Source organism: Littorina saxatilis, linkage group LG1 (assembly GCF_037325665.1).
Source record: "Littorina saxatilis isolate snail1 linkage group LG1, US_GU_Lsax_2.0, whole genome shotgun sequence".
NCBI classification, from domain to species: domain Eukaryota; kingdom Metazoa; phylum Mollusca; class Gastropoda; order Littorinimorpha; family Littorinidae; genus Littorina; species Littorina saxatilis.
Genome location: NC_090245.1, coordinates 73,680,570 through 73,699,155, shown reverse-complemented (window position 1 = coordinate 73,699,155; position 18,586 = coordinate 73,680,570). Strand labels below are relative to the sequence as shown.

General features: G+C 41.8%; 1 protein-coding gene across 1 annotated transcript in view; it reads right to left on the bottom strand.

Annotated features, from left to right (window-relative positions):
• Window positions 1-18,586, bottom strand: part of LOC138978544 (uncharacterized) — a 98,808-nt gene that overhangs the window by 24,594 nt on the left and 55,628 nt on the right. The window contains exons 25-44 of the mRNA XM_070351293.1: window positions 17,100-17,198; window positions 16,245-16,309; window positions 15,564-15,657; window positions 15,012-15,089; window positions 14,494-14,604; window positions 13,167-13,339; window positions 12,797-12,865; window positions 12,161-12,280; window positions 11,667-11,813; window positions 10,924-11,217; window positions 10,227-10,514; window positions 9,581-9,713; window positions 8,611-8,805; window positions 7,509-7,674; window positions 5,766-5,833; window positions 4,416-4,516; window positions 3,867-4,013; window positions 3,199-3,288; window positions 1,197-1,303; window positions 261-339 (exon numbers count right to left, since the gene is read on the bottom strand). Of these exons, the coding sequence (XP_070207394.1) occupies window positions 261-339; window positions 1,197-1,303; window positions 3,199-3,288; window positions 3,867-4,013; window positions 4,416-4,516; window positions 5,766-5,833; window positions 7,509-7,674; window positions 8,611-8,805; window positions 9,581-9,713; window positions 10,227-10,514; window positions 10,924-11,217; window positions 11,667-11,813; window positions 12,161-12,280; window positions 12,797-12,865; window positions 13,167-13,339; window positions 14,494-14,604; window positions 15,012-15,089; window positions 15,564-15,657; window positions 16,245-16,309; window positions 17,100-17,198 (2,624 nt within the window). The remainder of the gene's footprint in view (window positions 1-260; window positions 340-1,196; window positions 1,304-3,198; window positions 3,289-3,866; window positions 4,014-4,415; window positions 4,517-5,765; window positions 5,834-7,508; window positions 7,675-8,610; window positions 8,806-9,580; window positions 9,714-10,226; window positions 10,515-10,923; window positions 11,218-11,666; window positions 11,814-12,160; window positions 12,281-12,796; window positions 12,866-13,166; window positions 13,340-14,493; window positions 14,605-15,011; window positions 15,090-15,563; window positions 15,658-16,244; window positions 16,310-17,099; window positions 17,199-18,586) is intronic.

Sequence of the window (18,586 nt, the reverse complement as noted above, 5' to 3'; positions counted from 1 at the left end):
TCTGGTTGTCACGACATATGTCGCGCTACTGGGTCAGTCTGGTCGGTTCCGATGACCTCCCATGGATGCGAAAACCTATATGACCGTTTTTCTTTATTTTTCTCTGTTAATTTACCAGTGGCTATGTAACATGTGTTACAGAATTGCAACAGTGTAAGGGTTAATTGTGATGTCCCAAGCGTGTCCGTTAAAGGAGGGACCACTGTAACATATGAACATGCCATCAATCTGTTCTATGAGGACATTCAAAGCACTGTTACCTCTGACTTTTCAAAGATGCCAGACTGGTTTGCAATTTTCTCCAGCTCAGTGTATGGGATCACACTGCGCTCAGTCACCCTGCAAACAACAAACATGCATCAGTCAGTAATATGCTTTACCTACAACCAACATTTAGCTTTAGATCCACAAGTTGGCAACTAATTCCGGCGAGAGCGATGAATGAGCTGACTGATTGTTGACTTTCTCCAGAGAATAAAAATAGAACAGTGTTCTATTCCATTGTCCAATCTGCAGACACCTCATTCTCTGCCTATATTCTCCAGAGAATCTCACTTTCACCGCCATTTTTCAGCTTTCCTACCCTGCGTGAAAGCCCCCCTTTAGGAGGTGCAGAGATTCAAACTATTTTAACCACAATTGCACTCTGTCAAAAATTGGTTAAAGGTACATTTCTCCTCATGTAAGGGGTCATGTCCACGATCACAGATCGTTCCGTGGATTTACCGTGTGATGTGATCACCCTTCCACTTTAACACACACCCAAAATCAGCAGTCTGCACTCCTTTCTGTGCACAGTGGACATATTCAATTTCAGATATTGTACCAGATACAGAGGAACCCCCATTTTAAGACCTCCAAAAATCTGAGAAAATCAGGTCTTAAAAAGGAGGGAGTCTTAAAAGGGGGGTAATCTTAAAGAGGATTATGAACAGAAAGTTTAACAGGGTCTTAAAAGGGTAGGGAGTCTTAATTGGGGGGTCTTAAAAGGGGGGTTCCACTGTACTTACAAAATTCATTCTGACAAAATTCCCACTCTGCACAGAAAGCAGCCAGACTTTTGAATTTGGGTATGTGACCAAGTGAGAGGGTGGTCTTTTTTCATGTAAAAGCCTGGACAGATCTGTGGCAGTAAGAATAATGATATACGCGAGAAGGATTGTAATTATCTTGAAAGCAATGACAAGAGCATATACTTGTTGAGGGCCTCTTCAAAGCCAAGCCAGACTCCAGGAATCTTCTCCCCCATGTACTGCTGCTGCAGTGTGACCTCAATCATCTGTTCACGCAGGTCTGCAATGCCCTGAAATAAATCAGACCAACAAAATTTCAGAATATGGTCGTTGACATGTCGATAATCTCAGTTTTTAAATTCATTCAAAATGACTACAAATTCGGGGGGTGGGGGGGATCATAGAAATATAATTTGGTGCCCTTCTAAGGGTTGTAACACCAAAATGACCAAGGACAAGGAGAAAAGTTCATATATAACAGATACTCAAGGCTGTTTATACCAGGTCATCTGCTTATCTGTACAGATCCATGTCCACACTCTTAAAAGGATCCACACAGTAGTGTTCATCTTGAACACCAGGTCACATTTAACATCTCATTTTCAAGCACTACAGAAAACTATTCTACATTACATTAACATCACACAGCACAGCTCCAAATAGATACCTGATCTAGAAGTTGCATTGCTCGAGTTACTGCCACATGCACTGCTAGATTATAAAATCCTCTTTTTTTACATTTAGTCAAGTTTTGACTAAATGTTTTAACATAGAGGGGGAATCGAGACGAGGGTCGTGGTGTATGTATGTGTGTGTGTGTGTGTGTGTGTGTGTGTGTGTGTGTGTGTGTGTGTGTGTGTGTGTGTGTGTGTGTGTGTGTGTGTGTGTGTGTGTGTGTGTGTGTGTGTGTGTGTGTGTGTGTGTGTGCGTGAGTGTGTGTGTGTGTGTGTCTGTGTGTCTGTCTGTGTGTGTGTGTGTAGAGCGATTCAGACTAAACTACTGGACCGATCTTAATGAAATTTGACATGAGAGTTCCTGGGAATTATAATCCCCGGACGTTTTTTTATTTTTTCGATAAATGTCTTTGATGACGTCATATCCGGCTTTTTCTAAAAGTTGAGGCGGCACTGTCACACCCTAATTTTTCAATCAAATTGATTGAAATTTTAGCAAAGGCCGGACTTTGGTATTGCATTTCAGCTTGGTGGCTTAAAAAATAATTAATGAATTTGGTCATTAAAAATCGGAAACTTGTCATTAAAAACATTTTTTTTCTAAACGATCCAAAAACAATTTCATCTTATTCTTCGTCATTTTCTGATTCCAAAAACATATACATATGTTATATTTGGATTACAAACAAGCTCTGAAAATTTAAAATATGAAAAATATGATAAAAATTAATTGTTCGAAATCGATTTAGAAACAATTTCATCTTATTCCTTGTCGGTCCCTGATTCCAAAAACATATAGATATGATATGTTTGGATTAAAAATAAACTCAGTACGCTAAAAAGAATAGAGATACAGAAAAGCGTTACTGTTATCCTACTCAGCGCGACCATTACCGCACTATTCTGGCTTGTCGATTTCACTGCCTTTGCCACGAGCGGTGGACTGACGAAACTACGAGTATGCGGTCTTGGTGAAAAAATGCAGTGCGTTCAGTTTCGTTCTGTGAGTTCGACAGCTTGACTAAATGTTGTTATTTCGCCTTACGCGACTTGTTTATAAGTTACTAACAAGAAATTAGCAATAACCTGATATAGCCATGTGCAGGTGTGAGATTCACTGTCCCACTGAGTGAATCTTTCTTTTTTTTTTTTCATCTCCATTACTTTATTGTCCCATCCCTGGGAAATTCGGGTGGCTCCCTCCCAGTGGAAAGCTAGCAGCAACAGAGTCTTGCTACCCAGGTGTATGCATGTTTAGGTGTAATCAGCCACCTGCACTTATGGCAGAATGACTGAGGTGGTGACGGGGGGGGGGGGGGGGGGTCCTGGATACCTTCTGTGAGTCTGCACATAAAGTTGACCCGTGTCCGTCCCGGCTCGGATTTGAACCTGCAACCTTAAGATCACAAGTCCAGTGCTCTACCAACTGAGCTATGGTTGTTCTTCTTTAACCATGTTACATCACTTCCACTGGTTTATTTTGGGACTATGCCAAGAAATGTCCATCATACCTGTCCAGAGAAGGAGGAGACAAAGTGGAAGTCTGCAATCTGACTGTACCGTTGCTTCATCTCTCTCAATGGCAGCTCCACTTTTGACACCTGAACAAAACATTTCCACAAAAATTAAAAGCATTATCACAAGGAAAGGTATATTTATTCTACCGCTCTACTGCAGCCTAAACAAATTCTGAACACCTCATACAATTATAACCAGCCATCTACACATTCATTCAATCTTACTGACACACCCTTTCAAACAACCAATCTCTTTTTTGATAAGGTAAATATGTTGCTGTGGCAATAAGAAAGTCTAAACCAACCATAGTTAAAAACTGTCATGATTCAAGAATTGCCACAATTAATGACCTTCAAACCAATGGCCTCCATAATATAGACTTCTACTCTCTAGCCCCAAAACTATATATCTGAATTCACTGTTGCAAGAATTCACACAATGACACCCAAAACAAGCACAAAACAACAACTGAGTACAAGACCATTGCTGAATCGGTCTCTTTATGCATGACCCCCTAAGTTATCCAGACAAGAAAGAAAAATTATATAAAAAATCATTAATTAATTATCCTTAACTTCCTAGCCCTAAACACCAAGTATATTTTTCATTGGAATTCACTGAGACAGACAGCACCACAGGGATATTCTAGGGTCAAATATACCTGATCAACATGTGTGCCGATGACAAAGATGGGAGCTTTAGGGGCATGCACAGAGATAGAGCTGAGCCAGAAGTCCAGACCGGCGTGTTCGTAACCCAGACGTATGTTCCACAAAAGAAGATACACCGCTCGGTCTGACAGGAAGAACTGAAACAGAAACAGCTCAAGTTAACCCATTTCAATTTCCCAATTTTAAGCAATTCAACTTCTTCCAACATGGCTGACAAACTCTAATGCTAACCGTGACCACCTCTCCCCCATCCTATCCTACCCCCATAGAAAAAACAATCAGCATTCTCATATGAACCCCCAGGTTAAATCTGGGTATAACGTAGGGCAAAGCCTGTTTGCTATCATTTTTACAACAGTCCCCTGCTTATACCTATACAAGCTTATACCAAACTATATTTCCTTACGCTAGTGACAATTTTACTTGACATGTCACACAGTCTAACCACAGGCGAATACTTGTCCATAAAAATGTACTGAAACAAAATGTCTATGAGACATTATTAAACCTTGAAAGTCTATGCATGTATGTACGCTGACCTGATGTGTGTTGTAGTAGACAGTCTGACCAGCAAAATCCCACACACTGAACGTCAGTGACCCTTCTTCTGTGTTGACCGTCCATGGACAGATGTCAATACCTGTACAGATCCAATCAATCAATCAATCAATCAATCAATCAATTAGTGTTTTCAATACAGTTAAAAGGACTATGAGTAAGTAAAAAGGCTGTAGAACCATTAACACTTTCGCGACGGGAGGTGAATAAATCAGTAACAGCGCTGACACGCCCATGGACGGGATGTGAATTTTTCAGTAACAGTCATACAAGGTACACGACTCGTGATTGCTTCCCGGTTTTTGAAGCTTGCAATAAATTGAGTTGTTTCTCTTGATACACGTGACTTCCTTTTCCGCCCTGATCAAATTAGTGCAGATTTGCGTGGTTTTTTCGAACAAAAAAGCTGAATCGAAGGCGAGCCTTGTCACGGGAGGAGATTCTCCGGATGTTGGATCTTGAGGATCCTGTAGATCATGATTCCGACGTGTCGTTTTCGCCTCAAGAAAGCGACAATAGCAGTGATAGTGAGGAAGAAACAGTCCTGTTGTTGCTAGTACAAGTCGGCAAACTACACGTGGCAGGGGTGCAGTACTGCTTGACGCACATGTATCTCGGAATCGTGAAGGTGCAAGGGGGCGTGGCAGTACTGATAACAATGGCTGGTGGAGCCTCCTAATCCTTTTGGAAATGTTTATAGGTGTACAGTTGGTACTTTGTTGTGAAAATGTGACTTATATTCAATATGGATTACCTGGACATTATTTGGTGAGTCTCACATTTTGTTTCATTTGAGTCAGGATGCTGTGAGTGAATGCGTGATTTGCTTTTTTTTTCTTGGTACTGTCTCCTTATTTCTGTGTACAATGTTAACAATATTTCAGCTAATTCATAGGTTTTACACCTTGTTTAGTTATAACATTATTTATAATGCTTTCTGTTAAAAAATAACTTTTAAAAAAGCAGTGGAAAAGAAAACACACAAAAAAACGTTAAAAAACACAAATTATCCCCCTTTCACCCCCCTTTGATAAAACAAATCGCGTGACAAACTTATAAATAGCACGACTGAACTGGGCATCCATTTTTCAATTAGTACACAACATTTGGTGGTGATTAGACTTAATTCAAGCTTGCTAGACAGATTTCTTTACAGTTACTGTTTTTTTTAAGTTTCTTGGTGGCAAGCTTGAGCAGGCAAGACGTTAACGCCGTGGCAATGCTAGTCACAATAGTGTTAACCCTTCACAGCCAGTCTATCACAAAACACACACACACACATATAAACTGACAGACACACATATACTGCAAAAACCAAAACACTGACTCACCATCTGTGATTTCTTCTCCAACTGCCATGTCAGCTTTGCTTGTATCACTCATTAGAGATTTCACCAAGCTGTGAAATAAAAATAACAAGAAGGGCAAAGCCCATACGACTCACATGCTTGACCTTGACCTTTACAGCAATGACATCATACACTGAGAACTGCTTTACACATTTTTCCTACCAACAAGGTCAAGGTCATCCAAGGTCATGCAACACAAAGCTGTTAATTCAAGACATAGGAAGTACAATGGTGCTTATTGGCTCTTTCTACCATGAGATATGGTTACTTTTAGTGGTTCACTACCTTATTTTGGTCACATTTCATAAGGGTCAAAGTGACCTTGACCTTGATCATATGTGACCAAATGTGTCTCATGATGAAAGCATAACATGTGCCCCACATAATTTTTAAGTTTGAAACAGTTATCTTCCATAGTTCAGGGTCAAGGTCACTTCAAAATATGTATACAATCCAACTTTGAAGAGCTCCTGTAACCTTGACCTTGAAGCAAGGTAAACCAAACTGGTATCAAAAGATGGGGCTTACTTTGCCCTATATATCATATATAGGTGAGGTATTGAATCTCAAAAACTTCAGAGAAAATGGGAAAAATGTGAAAAATAGCTGTTTTTTAGGCAACATTTATGGCCCCTGCGACCTTGACCTTGAAGCAAGGTCAAGATGCTATGTATGTTTTTTTGGGGCCTTGTCATCATACACCATCTTGCCAAATTTGGTACTGATAGACTGAATAGTGTCCAAGAAATATCCAACGTTAAAGTTTTCCGGACGGACGGACGACTCGGGTGAGTACATAGACTCACTTTTGCTTCGCATGTGAGTCAAAAATTCTTACTTGGATTTTGTTTTTTATGATTGTTTACACAAATGAACAACAAATTATTTTCTTCATACTGATTAAGGTACAACTGCTAACCTGGCTAAAATACTTTTATGTGCGAAGCCCAAAATCTCAGCCCAATTAAGCCAGTATCTTTACATCCCCATGTCCCTGATTTTTCCTACCAAATGTACTTGAGGATATCTGCCCCAAACCCTGATCCAAACTCCATGTCATCAGAACAAAACTACAAATAGTTGCCTTGAATAGACGGTGCCAGGAAATAAATGTCAGGTTTCTATGGGTTGTGAAAGAGTGAATACTCTTGCTTTTATTGAGTCAAACTTTCCCCTTGCAATATCATGGGCTAGTCACTTGCAATGGTGTGTCTGAAACTCGTGGACAATGGGCACATGTAGATCTTGGACGGGCGCAGTGGCCTAGTTGATAAGAAGCTGGCCTTCCAAACCAAAACTCTTAGGTTAGAATCCCGGCAGCGCCTGGTGAGTTCAGGTTGGAGATTTATCCGATCTCCCAGCTCAACTTATGTGCAGACCTGCTAGTGCCTTATTCCCCTTCGTGTGTACACACAAGCTGAACACCAAGTGTGCACGGAAAAGATCCTGTAATCCATGTCAGAGTTCTGTGGGTTATAGAAACATGAAAATACCCAGCATGCTTGCCCCAAAGGTCGCGCATGGCTGCCTAATTGGCGAGGTAAAAACGGTCATACACGTAAAAACCCACTCATGCAAAAATCACGAGTGTATGTGGGAGTTTCAGCCAATGAACACAGAAGAAGAAAAACAACAAAGCTTGCCTCACTAAAAGCAAGAGTATTTACTCTTTCACAACCCATACAAACCCAACAGAGTTATTTCCGGAATACAACAAGTGCTCACCTGGTTTTGCCTGCCCCTCCCAGTCCCACCAGCATGAGCTTGGTGCGCTTGCAGTCCACAGAGCCGCTCAGCAGACGCTTGAGGAAGGCGAAGGTGCTGAGGAACCCCTTGGCGCGGATCTCTTTGGGCGGTGTCTTCAGCAGTGGACAGTCCTCCAGCTCCAGCCCTGTACACAACAAATACAAGATGAGAGAACGGTGGAGAGAAGCGCAAGGCAGATTTTCACCTTCAAAACTGTGGTGACACAGCTGGTGACACAAAACAAAACGTCCTTTCCATTTTCTCGGTTCTTTCCTTTTGTTTTTTCCAAAACTACATGCTTATGTTCGCAAGTTGAATTATATGATGCTCTTTGTTGTGAACATATTAGTGCCATGAAGACTCTGGGGTATTCATTGCATTTTGATTCGACCAACATTGTTTCCCTTTTACTTGTCCCACAGAGAGGATCGACACATTCAGAACCAACAACATGCACAAAAAGAGGAAATGACGTAATACAAAATCAGGCCAAAAGTGAGTGAAGCAATTCCTTTTCAATGTTTTATCTCTTTGACCACGCATTTTTCAAGCGAGCTAGTCAGCATGGTACACTGAAAGGATGGGTGGTGACTAACTGGAGATGTCTATTAGTCCTGCTGAAGTAAGACTACACCAGGCATGGGAATTGAAAAAAGTAAAATAGGCTGAAAATGTGTAAGTAATATCAAAGTAGGGGGTCCGGGGGCATACTCCCCCGGAAAAATGATTCTCCAAAGAACCCAAATTGTGCAATTTGGTGTCATCTAAGCTCCAAGTTTGCAATTAAATTCAGTTTTTAGAACCATTTTTGCCTCCCCTATTTATTTTTTTCGGCGGACACTTTTGCTTTTTCGGCGGAACAAAAAAATATTCGGCGAAAATCCACCTTTCGGCGGACAATTCCCATGCCTGCTACACTCACTTGTAAGACCCTCCTCCCTTTTAAGACCTTGCTTTTTAAGATTTTCTGTGCACAACACCTGTAATTTAACCCCTATTTTAAACCTTAATCCTCCTTTAAGAACTGATTTTCTCAAATGTTTTTAGGTCTTAAAAAGGTGGGTTCCACTGTACTACTTACGTTTCAGTGGCAGGCTGGCAGCCTGGGCGGAGACCGACAGCAGGTTGGGGTTGTGGCTGAGGTTGATGGTGCGCAGGTTCTTCAGTCGCCCGATGTCAGCCGGCAGTCCCACCAGCCCCTGGTACTGCAGGCTCAGGTACTCCAGGCTGGGCAGCTCGAAGATCTCCTTGGGGAATCCATCTGGTGTGTGCTCATCTAAAGAGATATAATTTTCATTTCATTTCCCTTCCTTTACTGTCCCATTGCTGGGAAATTCCGGTTGCTTCCTCACTGTAGAAAGCTGAGGTCGACCCGGGTGTGTGCATATTCAGGTGTAATCGGCAACCTGTACTTATGGCAGGCCGAACAAGGTTTTTTACGTGCTACAATGGTGACGGACATGGATACCATCTCTGAGTTTGCACATAAACTTGACCAGAGTCTGTCCCAGCCTCGAACCCATGACCTGCAGATCGCAAGTCCAATGTTCTACAAACTTAGCTACCAGGCCCCCTGTATTAACTGATGATGTATCCCTTTACACTACTTTACCAAATCCATGTGATCTGTGATCATCTGGCGAGGAGTGTGTACTAACTGATTATCCATGCAGTGCTGCAAATTAATCTACACACAAAAATAATGTAGTGCTGTCAGACTGAGGTACGTGTGAAACTCTATAGCTTGACGGCATGATACTTAACAATCTCTTCAAGAATTACAAGCTTGTGTGTTCTAATGTGAAGATTGGAATGAATGCTAGTTGTTAATGAATGCATGATAAACACCAGACAATTTTCAAGGAGATGTGAAAAGCAAGAGGGGGCTCAAAAGTGGAATTCCAACAAAGTTCAATTCCGCTTTTTACTCAGTGACTCTTATTACTCGATCTGTCTGGATTCAAACATTTTCAGGATTATTCTTTCTTCCCATCTTGAAGCTATAATATCATATTCTCTCACACTGACAGCAACGATAGAGCTTTTCTTACCAGGAGGCTCAGAGCCCATGTATCCAAGACGGGGAAAGAGCATGAAGATGGTGGCGTTCACTTTGCCGATCTCTCGCTGATCAAGCGTGCCGTTAGCATCTTCGTCAAACTGCTCGAACAGGGCGTTCTTATCCTGGAAAGGTATCAAATTCATCCTTGTTCAGGGATCATGAAATGCACATTTGCAATGCTTACTAGCCTTTTCTTGCATGATTCTTTGTATGACTGCCTACAATTCATCCTTTTACAGGGATTGTGAAATGCATGTGACAAAGAATGTTGTCATCTTTTCTTTTTATGGTTTTCTTTTAAGGCTACATGCACTTTTGCAGGTTAGTTATGCAGTCTTTTTCTCACTATACACAAACAACTGTGTGCAAATGGGTCTTTCTGGGGTACTCAAAATTAAAGAATGCTCACATCCAAGAAATCCAAAAACAGATAGGCTGCTTAACGTTCCACAATTCAGAATCACATCCAAGGTTTTGCTGCCAACTCAACTTCATTTTGTCATCAAGCCTCGACTCTTTGCAACACATTTCTTAACAACTGTCCCTGACACAACACATTTCTTAACAACTGTCCCTCACAACACATTTCTTAACAACTGTCCCTCACAACACATTTCCAAACAAGTGTCCCTCACCTTGTCGTTCTGCTCCAGCCAGCGTATCAGGTTCTCATTGTCCAGCATCTCCTCAAAGTTCTTCTTGGACAGCAGCTGATTCTGTCGCGTCTTGCACCAGGGAACGCCGTTCAGCCCCAGGTCCTCCAGGTTTTTGAGCTTGGCCATGCTAGCAGGCAGAGACGTCAAACAGTTCCCGTTCAGGTACAGCTTGCGAAGCAGACACAAGTCTCCTATGGCGTCGGGCAACTGCGTGAGTTGAAGGTTCTGCGCGTACAATCTGCGCATGGCTGTCAGCTTGCACACAACCTAGTATAAAGAAAAATTAATGAAAAACCTGTTGTTAGCTGGACAAGTGATGTGTTGAATATTCACTATAGCCTGCATGATACGGTTGCATAAATTACAGAAAGATAACTCCATGATGTGTCAGACATATCAGGCTCTAAGGAAAACCGCAACAATTAGCTGATGCGGAAACACACAGTGCTCTCTCTTCGACTCACTCAGACACAAGCATGCAAAAACCTCTCTCCCACCTTAAGCAACACACACACACACACACACACACACACACACACACACACACATACACATACACACGCACACACACACACACACACACCAGCCCACCCGCACACACACACCAGCCCACCCGCACACACACACAAGCCCTCCCGCACACACAAACCTCCCCAACCCCTTCCTACACACACACCTCAGGAAGTTTGGTGAAGTTGTTCCTACTGATCTCCAGGCGGCTGAGCTTCCTGCAGTTGGCCAGAGAGTCGGGCAAAGCGCTCAGCAGGTTCTTCATCATGGCCAGTGTCTCCAGTTGTCTGCACTGACCGATCTCTTCAGGCAGAACCGTCAGCTGATTGCTGGACAGTTCCAGGTCTTTGAGGCTGCGCAGCGACAGAAAGACGGAGGCGGGGATTTCCTTCAGCTTGTTGTTGGCGAGCAGCAGGGAGTAGATGAACTGCGGGTAGACTGTCAGTAAGATGGGCGGTACCTGCACAATTCAATCAGGCACCAAAGGTTTTACTTGTCAGACTCCACGCCGCGATCATTTAGCCTACTTGACAAGATGGTAGCAGGACTTTGATCAATGAAAATACTTCTGTTTGGCTGACAGTGTAACTTTAACCTGTTCGCTGCCAGTAAATATTTGTATACAAAGCATTACCTTGCTATTACTTGAATTGACAACTTACAATAAGCCCTTGATGTATGCATGAATACACCACACACGTACATATTGTTTGTTGTTCTTCTTTTTCTTTGTTGTTTTTTTTAGCAGTTTTTGCCCATTAAAGCAAGTTGCACAGGACATATGGGCTGACAACCTGCAGGCAGTGAAAGGGTTCAGGTGCACTGGGCAATCTCCAGAGAACAGTCACATTTTTGGGCACAACAGATAATCACATAAAATACAGATAGAGGGTAAGCCAATGTTCATACCTCAGTGATCTCTTTGTTCACTTGCCAGGTGTTGGCATGGCCAGGACACACGTGCAGCTTGTGCTCTGTGAATGCCAAGGTCAAGGTGTCAAGGCCATACTGTTGAGGGTCAGGGGTCACATGCTTGTGTACTTCTTCTTTTATGGCCTGCATGAGGACAGGATGAATGCATTCCTCGTAAAGCAAGTTCCTGACAAAGCTAACAGTTATCCCATTCTTCAAACCACACATGCACAGGCTCTCTTCTCTCCTCCCTCCTTCTACCCTTCACACACAGATATACAAAGAGACACAGACACTCTCAAAGAGAAACACACACAGCGAAGCATGCACGCACAGTCTCACACATACACACACAGACACAGACACAGACAGAAATACACACACACACACAAGCATGCACGCACACACGCACACACACACACATACACACACACACACACACACACACACACACACACACACACACACACACACCACTACACTACACTCACAGCAATGGCGATGTTGAGAGTGTCATAGTCCTGGAAGTAGTACTGTCCCAGTTGGCCTTCCATACCAATGTAGAGCAAGAATGCTAACTTCTTGGTCACGTCTTGCAGGCCCTCCCATATCTAAAGACAGACACATCAATTTACTCTGCTACTGTCTCTGAAAAGTTAACCTCCGACACAAGTTGATTGATGGTGATTTGTTTTTGTGTGAGATGTATACGCACAATGGTCTTAACAAATTAAAGAGAGAGAGAGAGAGAAAGAGAGATAGTGTGTGTGTATGTGTGTGTGTGTGTGTGTGTGTGTGATGTGTGTGTGTGAGAGAGAGAGAGAGAGAGAGAGAGAGAGAGAGAGAGAGAGAGAGAGAGAGAGAGAGAGAGAGAGAGAGAGAGAGAGAAAGAGAGAGTGAGAGAGACAGACAGACAGACAGATGTGTGTATGCAGTGTAAAGAGGGGGTGTGTGTATACACGTTTGCATGCATGTGTATGTGTGCCTCTTTTTGCCAGTCTCTGCCTATAATTATGTGCCTGCTTTTGTGTCTGTCTGCTTCTGCATGCAAGTGCACATGCCCCTATACAATGGAGCAAAAACAAGACGACAAAACAATATTTCAATAAAGATTTCACACAAAATACCTGATCATTTGGAACCTTGTCAATGCCTTGGATTCCTTGCAGCATTTTGGAGTAGCTCTGCAGCCCTTCCTGTGAGAGGAAAAAAGAGGATAAAATGTCCAGCAAAATGGGTCCACGGTACAGATTACCATTACAAAACCTCAATAAAGTCAGTCAAGTCAGGTGAAAATCATCCACATAACTAAATGCTTGATATAATGTGAACCCCCAGCATAAACCACAAAACGCACCTACAATTTCCTTTTTATCTGTCAAGATAGATAGAATATGATGGTCTTGACTAGCTGTCATTCAACACCAGTGGGGGGGAGGGAGTCTACTGTACTGATGTAACCGTCCAAAATAGATTCCTCTAATCTTTGGTTCGTACCTTCTGAAGACGCAGCAGCATCATGGCCCACGCCCACACTAGCGGCCTGAGTGACACGGTGTCCAGGGGGAAAAGAAAACCAGGGTTGTCTACCATGTGAACCAGGCGGAAACACTCCACCTGGGTTGGCAGGTTGAACGTCGGTAGCACTGTCATTACACTGTTGGTGTCCCCTGCACAAATTACATGTATCTGTATATAACTGCACAATGGAGCTTTTGCAATAGCTTAATTACTTAGCAGCAACCTTGAGTAAAAATAAATGAATGAATGAATGAATGAATGCATGAACGAATCTTTCACCATGGCTTTCTTTTGATAGATGTAACAAGTTCAAGCTAGGTGTCACTAGTTTTTTTTACAGTTTGTCTATAAATTATTGAGAATTTTGCCTCTGATTTCAAACAAGTTGTATATGTTCATAACAAACAAAAGTCACAGCATATTACATATCACTGTGAAGGTTATTGAGTGCTCTGTCTGAAAACCAAGTTTCATTTTTGAATTATCTCCCTTTCGCTCTACCAGACGACAGATATTGCCCTTATAGTTGCATAATAAGGCTTTCTTGACACAACTTTTGATTTTTGACAACTTCAAATCGAGCAATTATAAAATAAAAAGTTGCAATTACAGCCTAAGACATCCTTCTCAGTGGGACGAAGCATTCTTTTAGAGCCAATTTTGTGAAAACAGCCAATTTTGTGCGTGCAGGATACAAAACAAGAGCCAGGTGATCCAGATTTTCTTTGAAAAATGACCATGGGTGAGCATACTGTGCGTTGCGCCCTGACAAACCCAAGCACACATTTTTAGACCATGCGGTCATTAATTGTTAAACTGTGAATTAGGGAAGACAAGATACAGTTAATTATTTGATTGTGTGAGTAGAGAAAAAAGGCCTCTTTCACTACATTCCACACAAATCTCTGTGCTGTTAATATTACGGTTATACTACAAGCAAAATAATAACTCTCAATAATTAGTAGACAACCTGTATATGGGCACACAGTGGGAGACTAATAGGGAGGCCAGTTTGGACACACACAAGCACATCAGGGGACACTATCCAGGCTAGTCAAAGATAGACTCGAGCAGTATGGTGTGCCCTTCTTCTTTCAACCCATTAATTAGTTGAACAAAATGGGTACTTTTTATCATAAAACTTAGCAAAATTGCCCAAATTTGTTTGGCCATATCCACAAATATGCAGAAGAAACTAAATCCAAGCAACATCCCTGCAAGACAACCATTACAGATGGTTTAGAAGATCTCACACTTCCAGGAAGACAAAGAGAGACGGCGTACACAGGGAGCTCCTCCTTACCACGGACATAGCACAACGGATGAGCCTCCAGTTCAGTAGTTAGGATGTAGGAAGGGATGTTCCTCAGATCAGTCGCCATCAGATTTTGTGGCAACAGCATCACGGCAGTGTCTTTCGAACAAAGCAAAAAATACTGTTCATATCATTAACACAGGACTGCACAATTCCACACACTATAGACAGACATGCATGCATGAACCCCTGCACTTGTGATGATTATTTTAAGTGTTGAATACAGCCCAGTCATTTGCAACCAAAACCAATAATAATGGCAGCAGTTAAAGGAACCCGCGTGTAGTTTAGTTGTAGGAACACCTTCAGGTTTTGAATTTAAAAGCTAGACATATAATAGCTACAGCTCCTGCAACAAGGGGAACTACTGTCACTCTGCCACATACTGATATTCATTTTCTTTAGGCGTTTTTGTTTGTCGTATTGCAAACCAGTTATAAGAAAAATCCCACATTCCTCTTTAAACTTAAATCAGCTCAATCTAATCATTAATTTGTGTTTCTCACCTGTGTAGTCAACGCGACCATTTTGAAACAAAGCTTCTTCCACCATCTGCTTCATTCTCTGCATTTCTGCAAACTTTGCTGTAACAAACAGTATAAAATAAGAGAGAGAGAAAGAGAGAGAGAGAGACAGAGACACACACATATATATACACACACACAAACACATGTATACACACACATAAAAAAAAACACACACACACATGCACACACACGTATTCACACACACATACACGTATACACACTCACACATTCGTATACACATACTCACACGTTCGTATACACACACACACACACAAGTACGCACACACACACACACACTAATGTAGAGATGCATAAATGAAATACTAAATTTGAATCACAGGAATAGAGAAAGTTCTTACAATTTAATACTCTGGTTGAACGCAACCCTAAGCTATTTCTGTTTTTTCAAGGTTTTCTTGTCTCCACGAAAAAAAATAAAAATGATGTCTTTGACATCACATTGGCTACTAAAAGAACACATAATTGTGTTTTCTGAGTAACGTTGTGAACTTAATTTTCAAGGTGGCATACTTGAAGGCGTAGACAAGGCAGAACAGGGGGCGATGAGATCCTCCTGTGATTTGATCTTCTTCAGCAGACCCTCCACACAGTCGAACAGTTGGTGCTGCAACCAGTAATACACAATGTCTACTGATACAGAAGAAACTCCCTTTCAAGACCCTTAATTTATCGTAGATTTCCCCTCCTTGAAGACAGATTTTTTTTAAAGTTACCTCACATTTTAAGGATCCCCCCCCCCCTCCCCCCCCCCTTTTGAGACATGATTTTCTCAAAATTTGGGGAGACTAGAAAGGGGGGTTCCTTTGTAACAGAGCCAGTAGGTTTACTGAAATTCAGTATAACAGATAGCAACAGGACTGTCTGTCTGAATATGCAAACTGATACATTCAAATCAGGTTCCTCTGCATTTGCATACTTCTTTCATGCCACTAACAAAAAAATAAAACAATGTCGATTACTGAGAAAGCATACTGGACAAAAGAACAATTACAGTAACACAAAAATGACAGAAAGATAGACAGACAGACAGAGAGACAGAGGGCAGCAAAGAGAGAGAGAGGTCGAGAGAGAGAGACTACCTCCTTTATTAAACCTGATTTTCTCAGATTTGTGGAGGTCTTAAAAGGGGGTTCCACTGTAACCCCCCCCCCTCCACACACACACACACACACACACACAAAATATTCTTACATGTGAAAAGTACCACAGGGACAATGGCACCCTAGGCTGTTCTGAAACTGCTGGAACCCCGGCTGCTGAAATAACCATCACACATACAATACGATGGTGTCCAAGAAAAGACCAGCAAGACAGCTGAAGGTATGCAGCATTTCCAATTTCCACAACGGTAAATACTAGTCAGTCACAAACACAAGATCAAATTCTGGTAATTTGGTTATGAACAAAATAAAATGAAATCTGCAGATTCCTCAACTTCATCTTCAGAAACAAAGTTTCCGTCTCCTATATTTGCTTCAAGTGTTCAAGGTATATAAACTTTCGAACTTCTGTGATTATTACAAAAAGGTAACATCCAGTCTCTCCTTGGGACATGTGTTAATTTCAGATCACCTCTGGTTGAAGGTCTACTGGATCGATCTTCACCGACTCCTAATAGTTGCAGGTCAACTACGATGAATGCCTTTACTTAGAGTGACCGACAAAGGCGAATAAACATAGCCAGAAAGAGAGACAGACAGAGCAATTAAGAGGCAGCAGGATATTGACAAAAATACAGCAAGTTGTACAGATAGAGCAAGACTGAGGGTCAGAGCTGGACTAAGCCAGGCAGAGCAAAAGACAGACAGACAGACAGACAGACAGACAGACAGACAGACAGACAGACAGACAGACAGATCAGACAGACAGACAGACAAAACCCCTGAGAGACAAGGACTGTAAGGGCAACAGAACGAGTGAGCTAGACTAACAAAGATTGCACATACACACACACATACACACAAACACACATACACACACACACACACACACACACACACACACACACTGACAGACACACATACACACACAAACAGAAAGGATTACCAATGGTAGCATCAAACTCCTTTTTCAAAAGTGTGGCATAGCCTCTGGGTCTGATCAGACCGTCTTTGTGGGACAAAATCTTGGTTCCATTTGAGGTCACTGCAAGTGCAAGCCATGCACTTAGGAACGTCATTGTACGAGTACACATACACATACAAATACAACAAGAAAACATATAATAAAAACTCCATCCTGTGATCAAAAGTCCTTCTCATTTATATATTATATACCTATAATGTATGCATTTTATTTACAGATCAATTTGCATATGGGCATGTGTGCACCTAAAGATCAATTGTCCTTATATCTTCATAGTAAACTTCCTCGTGACCTTATTAATTTGTGCATTTACCAGACCTGGGAATCTCTGTTTTGCACATGGAGTATTCTTAAACAAACTTGGTGTATTTTTAGAAAAATGAGCGTACTCCACACAGCATTTAAACATCCATGATTCAAACATGCTTCACACGCGTCCGTCACACCGTTAATTAAGTTTACCGATACATTTAAAACAAATGCTTCTTTCAATGTTTACTGACACAAACTAATCATGTGTCAAAATCTGCCGGAAAAATTATGTTATCTCCATCTCTGGCAAACTTCTTTATTTCATCTTCTTCAGCGAACATGCACACATCGCTCAATGTTAATAGGAAGCAACCCTTTCATTTTCTCGTTGTCCGGAGGCCCATCAGCTAATACAAAAAGATGTAAAGGTTAAAATTGTATAACCTCTGTTATGGTCGGCTGTGGACTAACTTGAAATACAGGGCTTCATTTACTGTTGCGGTGAGTCTGAGTCTAGCAGGGAAGCAATTTACTTAAAGCAAAAAATAGTCTTGGGGGTCCATTAACCGTCATCTCCGCTACCGGCTTTCCAGCAAATGAGAAAGAATAAATGCTCCAAATTGTGAAATAGTTTTCGCACACCAAAGCATACTACGAAAAAAACATTGGCAGGGCTGTCCGGTAGCTCCTGGCTCTGTCGTGAGGTGAAATGCAAGCGCCCGTCATCTCCGTTACCGTCATGTAGCTTGAATACATATATATATATATAGTACGGATATACGGAATTTTCTAAATCACGACGGGTACCCATTTTCTTGTTTTGGTGAACAATAGCGCAATACAAAACCACAAATATTGAGCAAAAATGCCAAAAAAATTTTGAAGGAACTTTTCGAAATTTACTGGTTGCTTCATATTGACATTGAGTGACATATTCTGTGCACATCTACAAATACATTTTATTCATATTTAATTTTGTTCTGGGACTTCGCATGCTCTAAGAGGGGGGCGATGCTTTACCACGTGCACCGGGAATGGGCTTTTTGGACGTAACGTGCATGGGAATGGGGAAATTCTCGTAGCGTGCACCGTGCACAGAGGTCCGGCGTGCACCGTGCATGGAGCTTTTTCGTAACGTGCACCGTGGATCACCGTGCATGGCACTTTTGGCCTCAAAGTGCACATGCACAGACCCC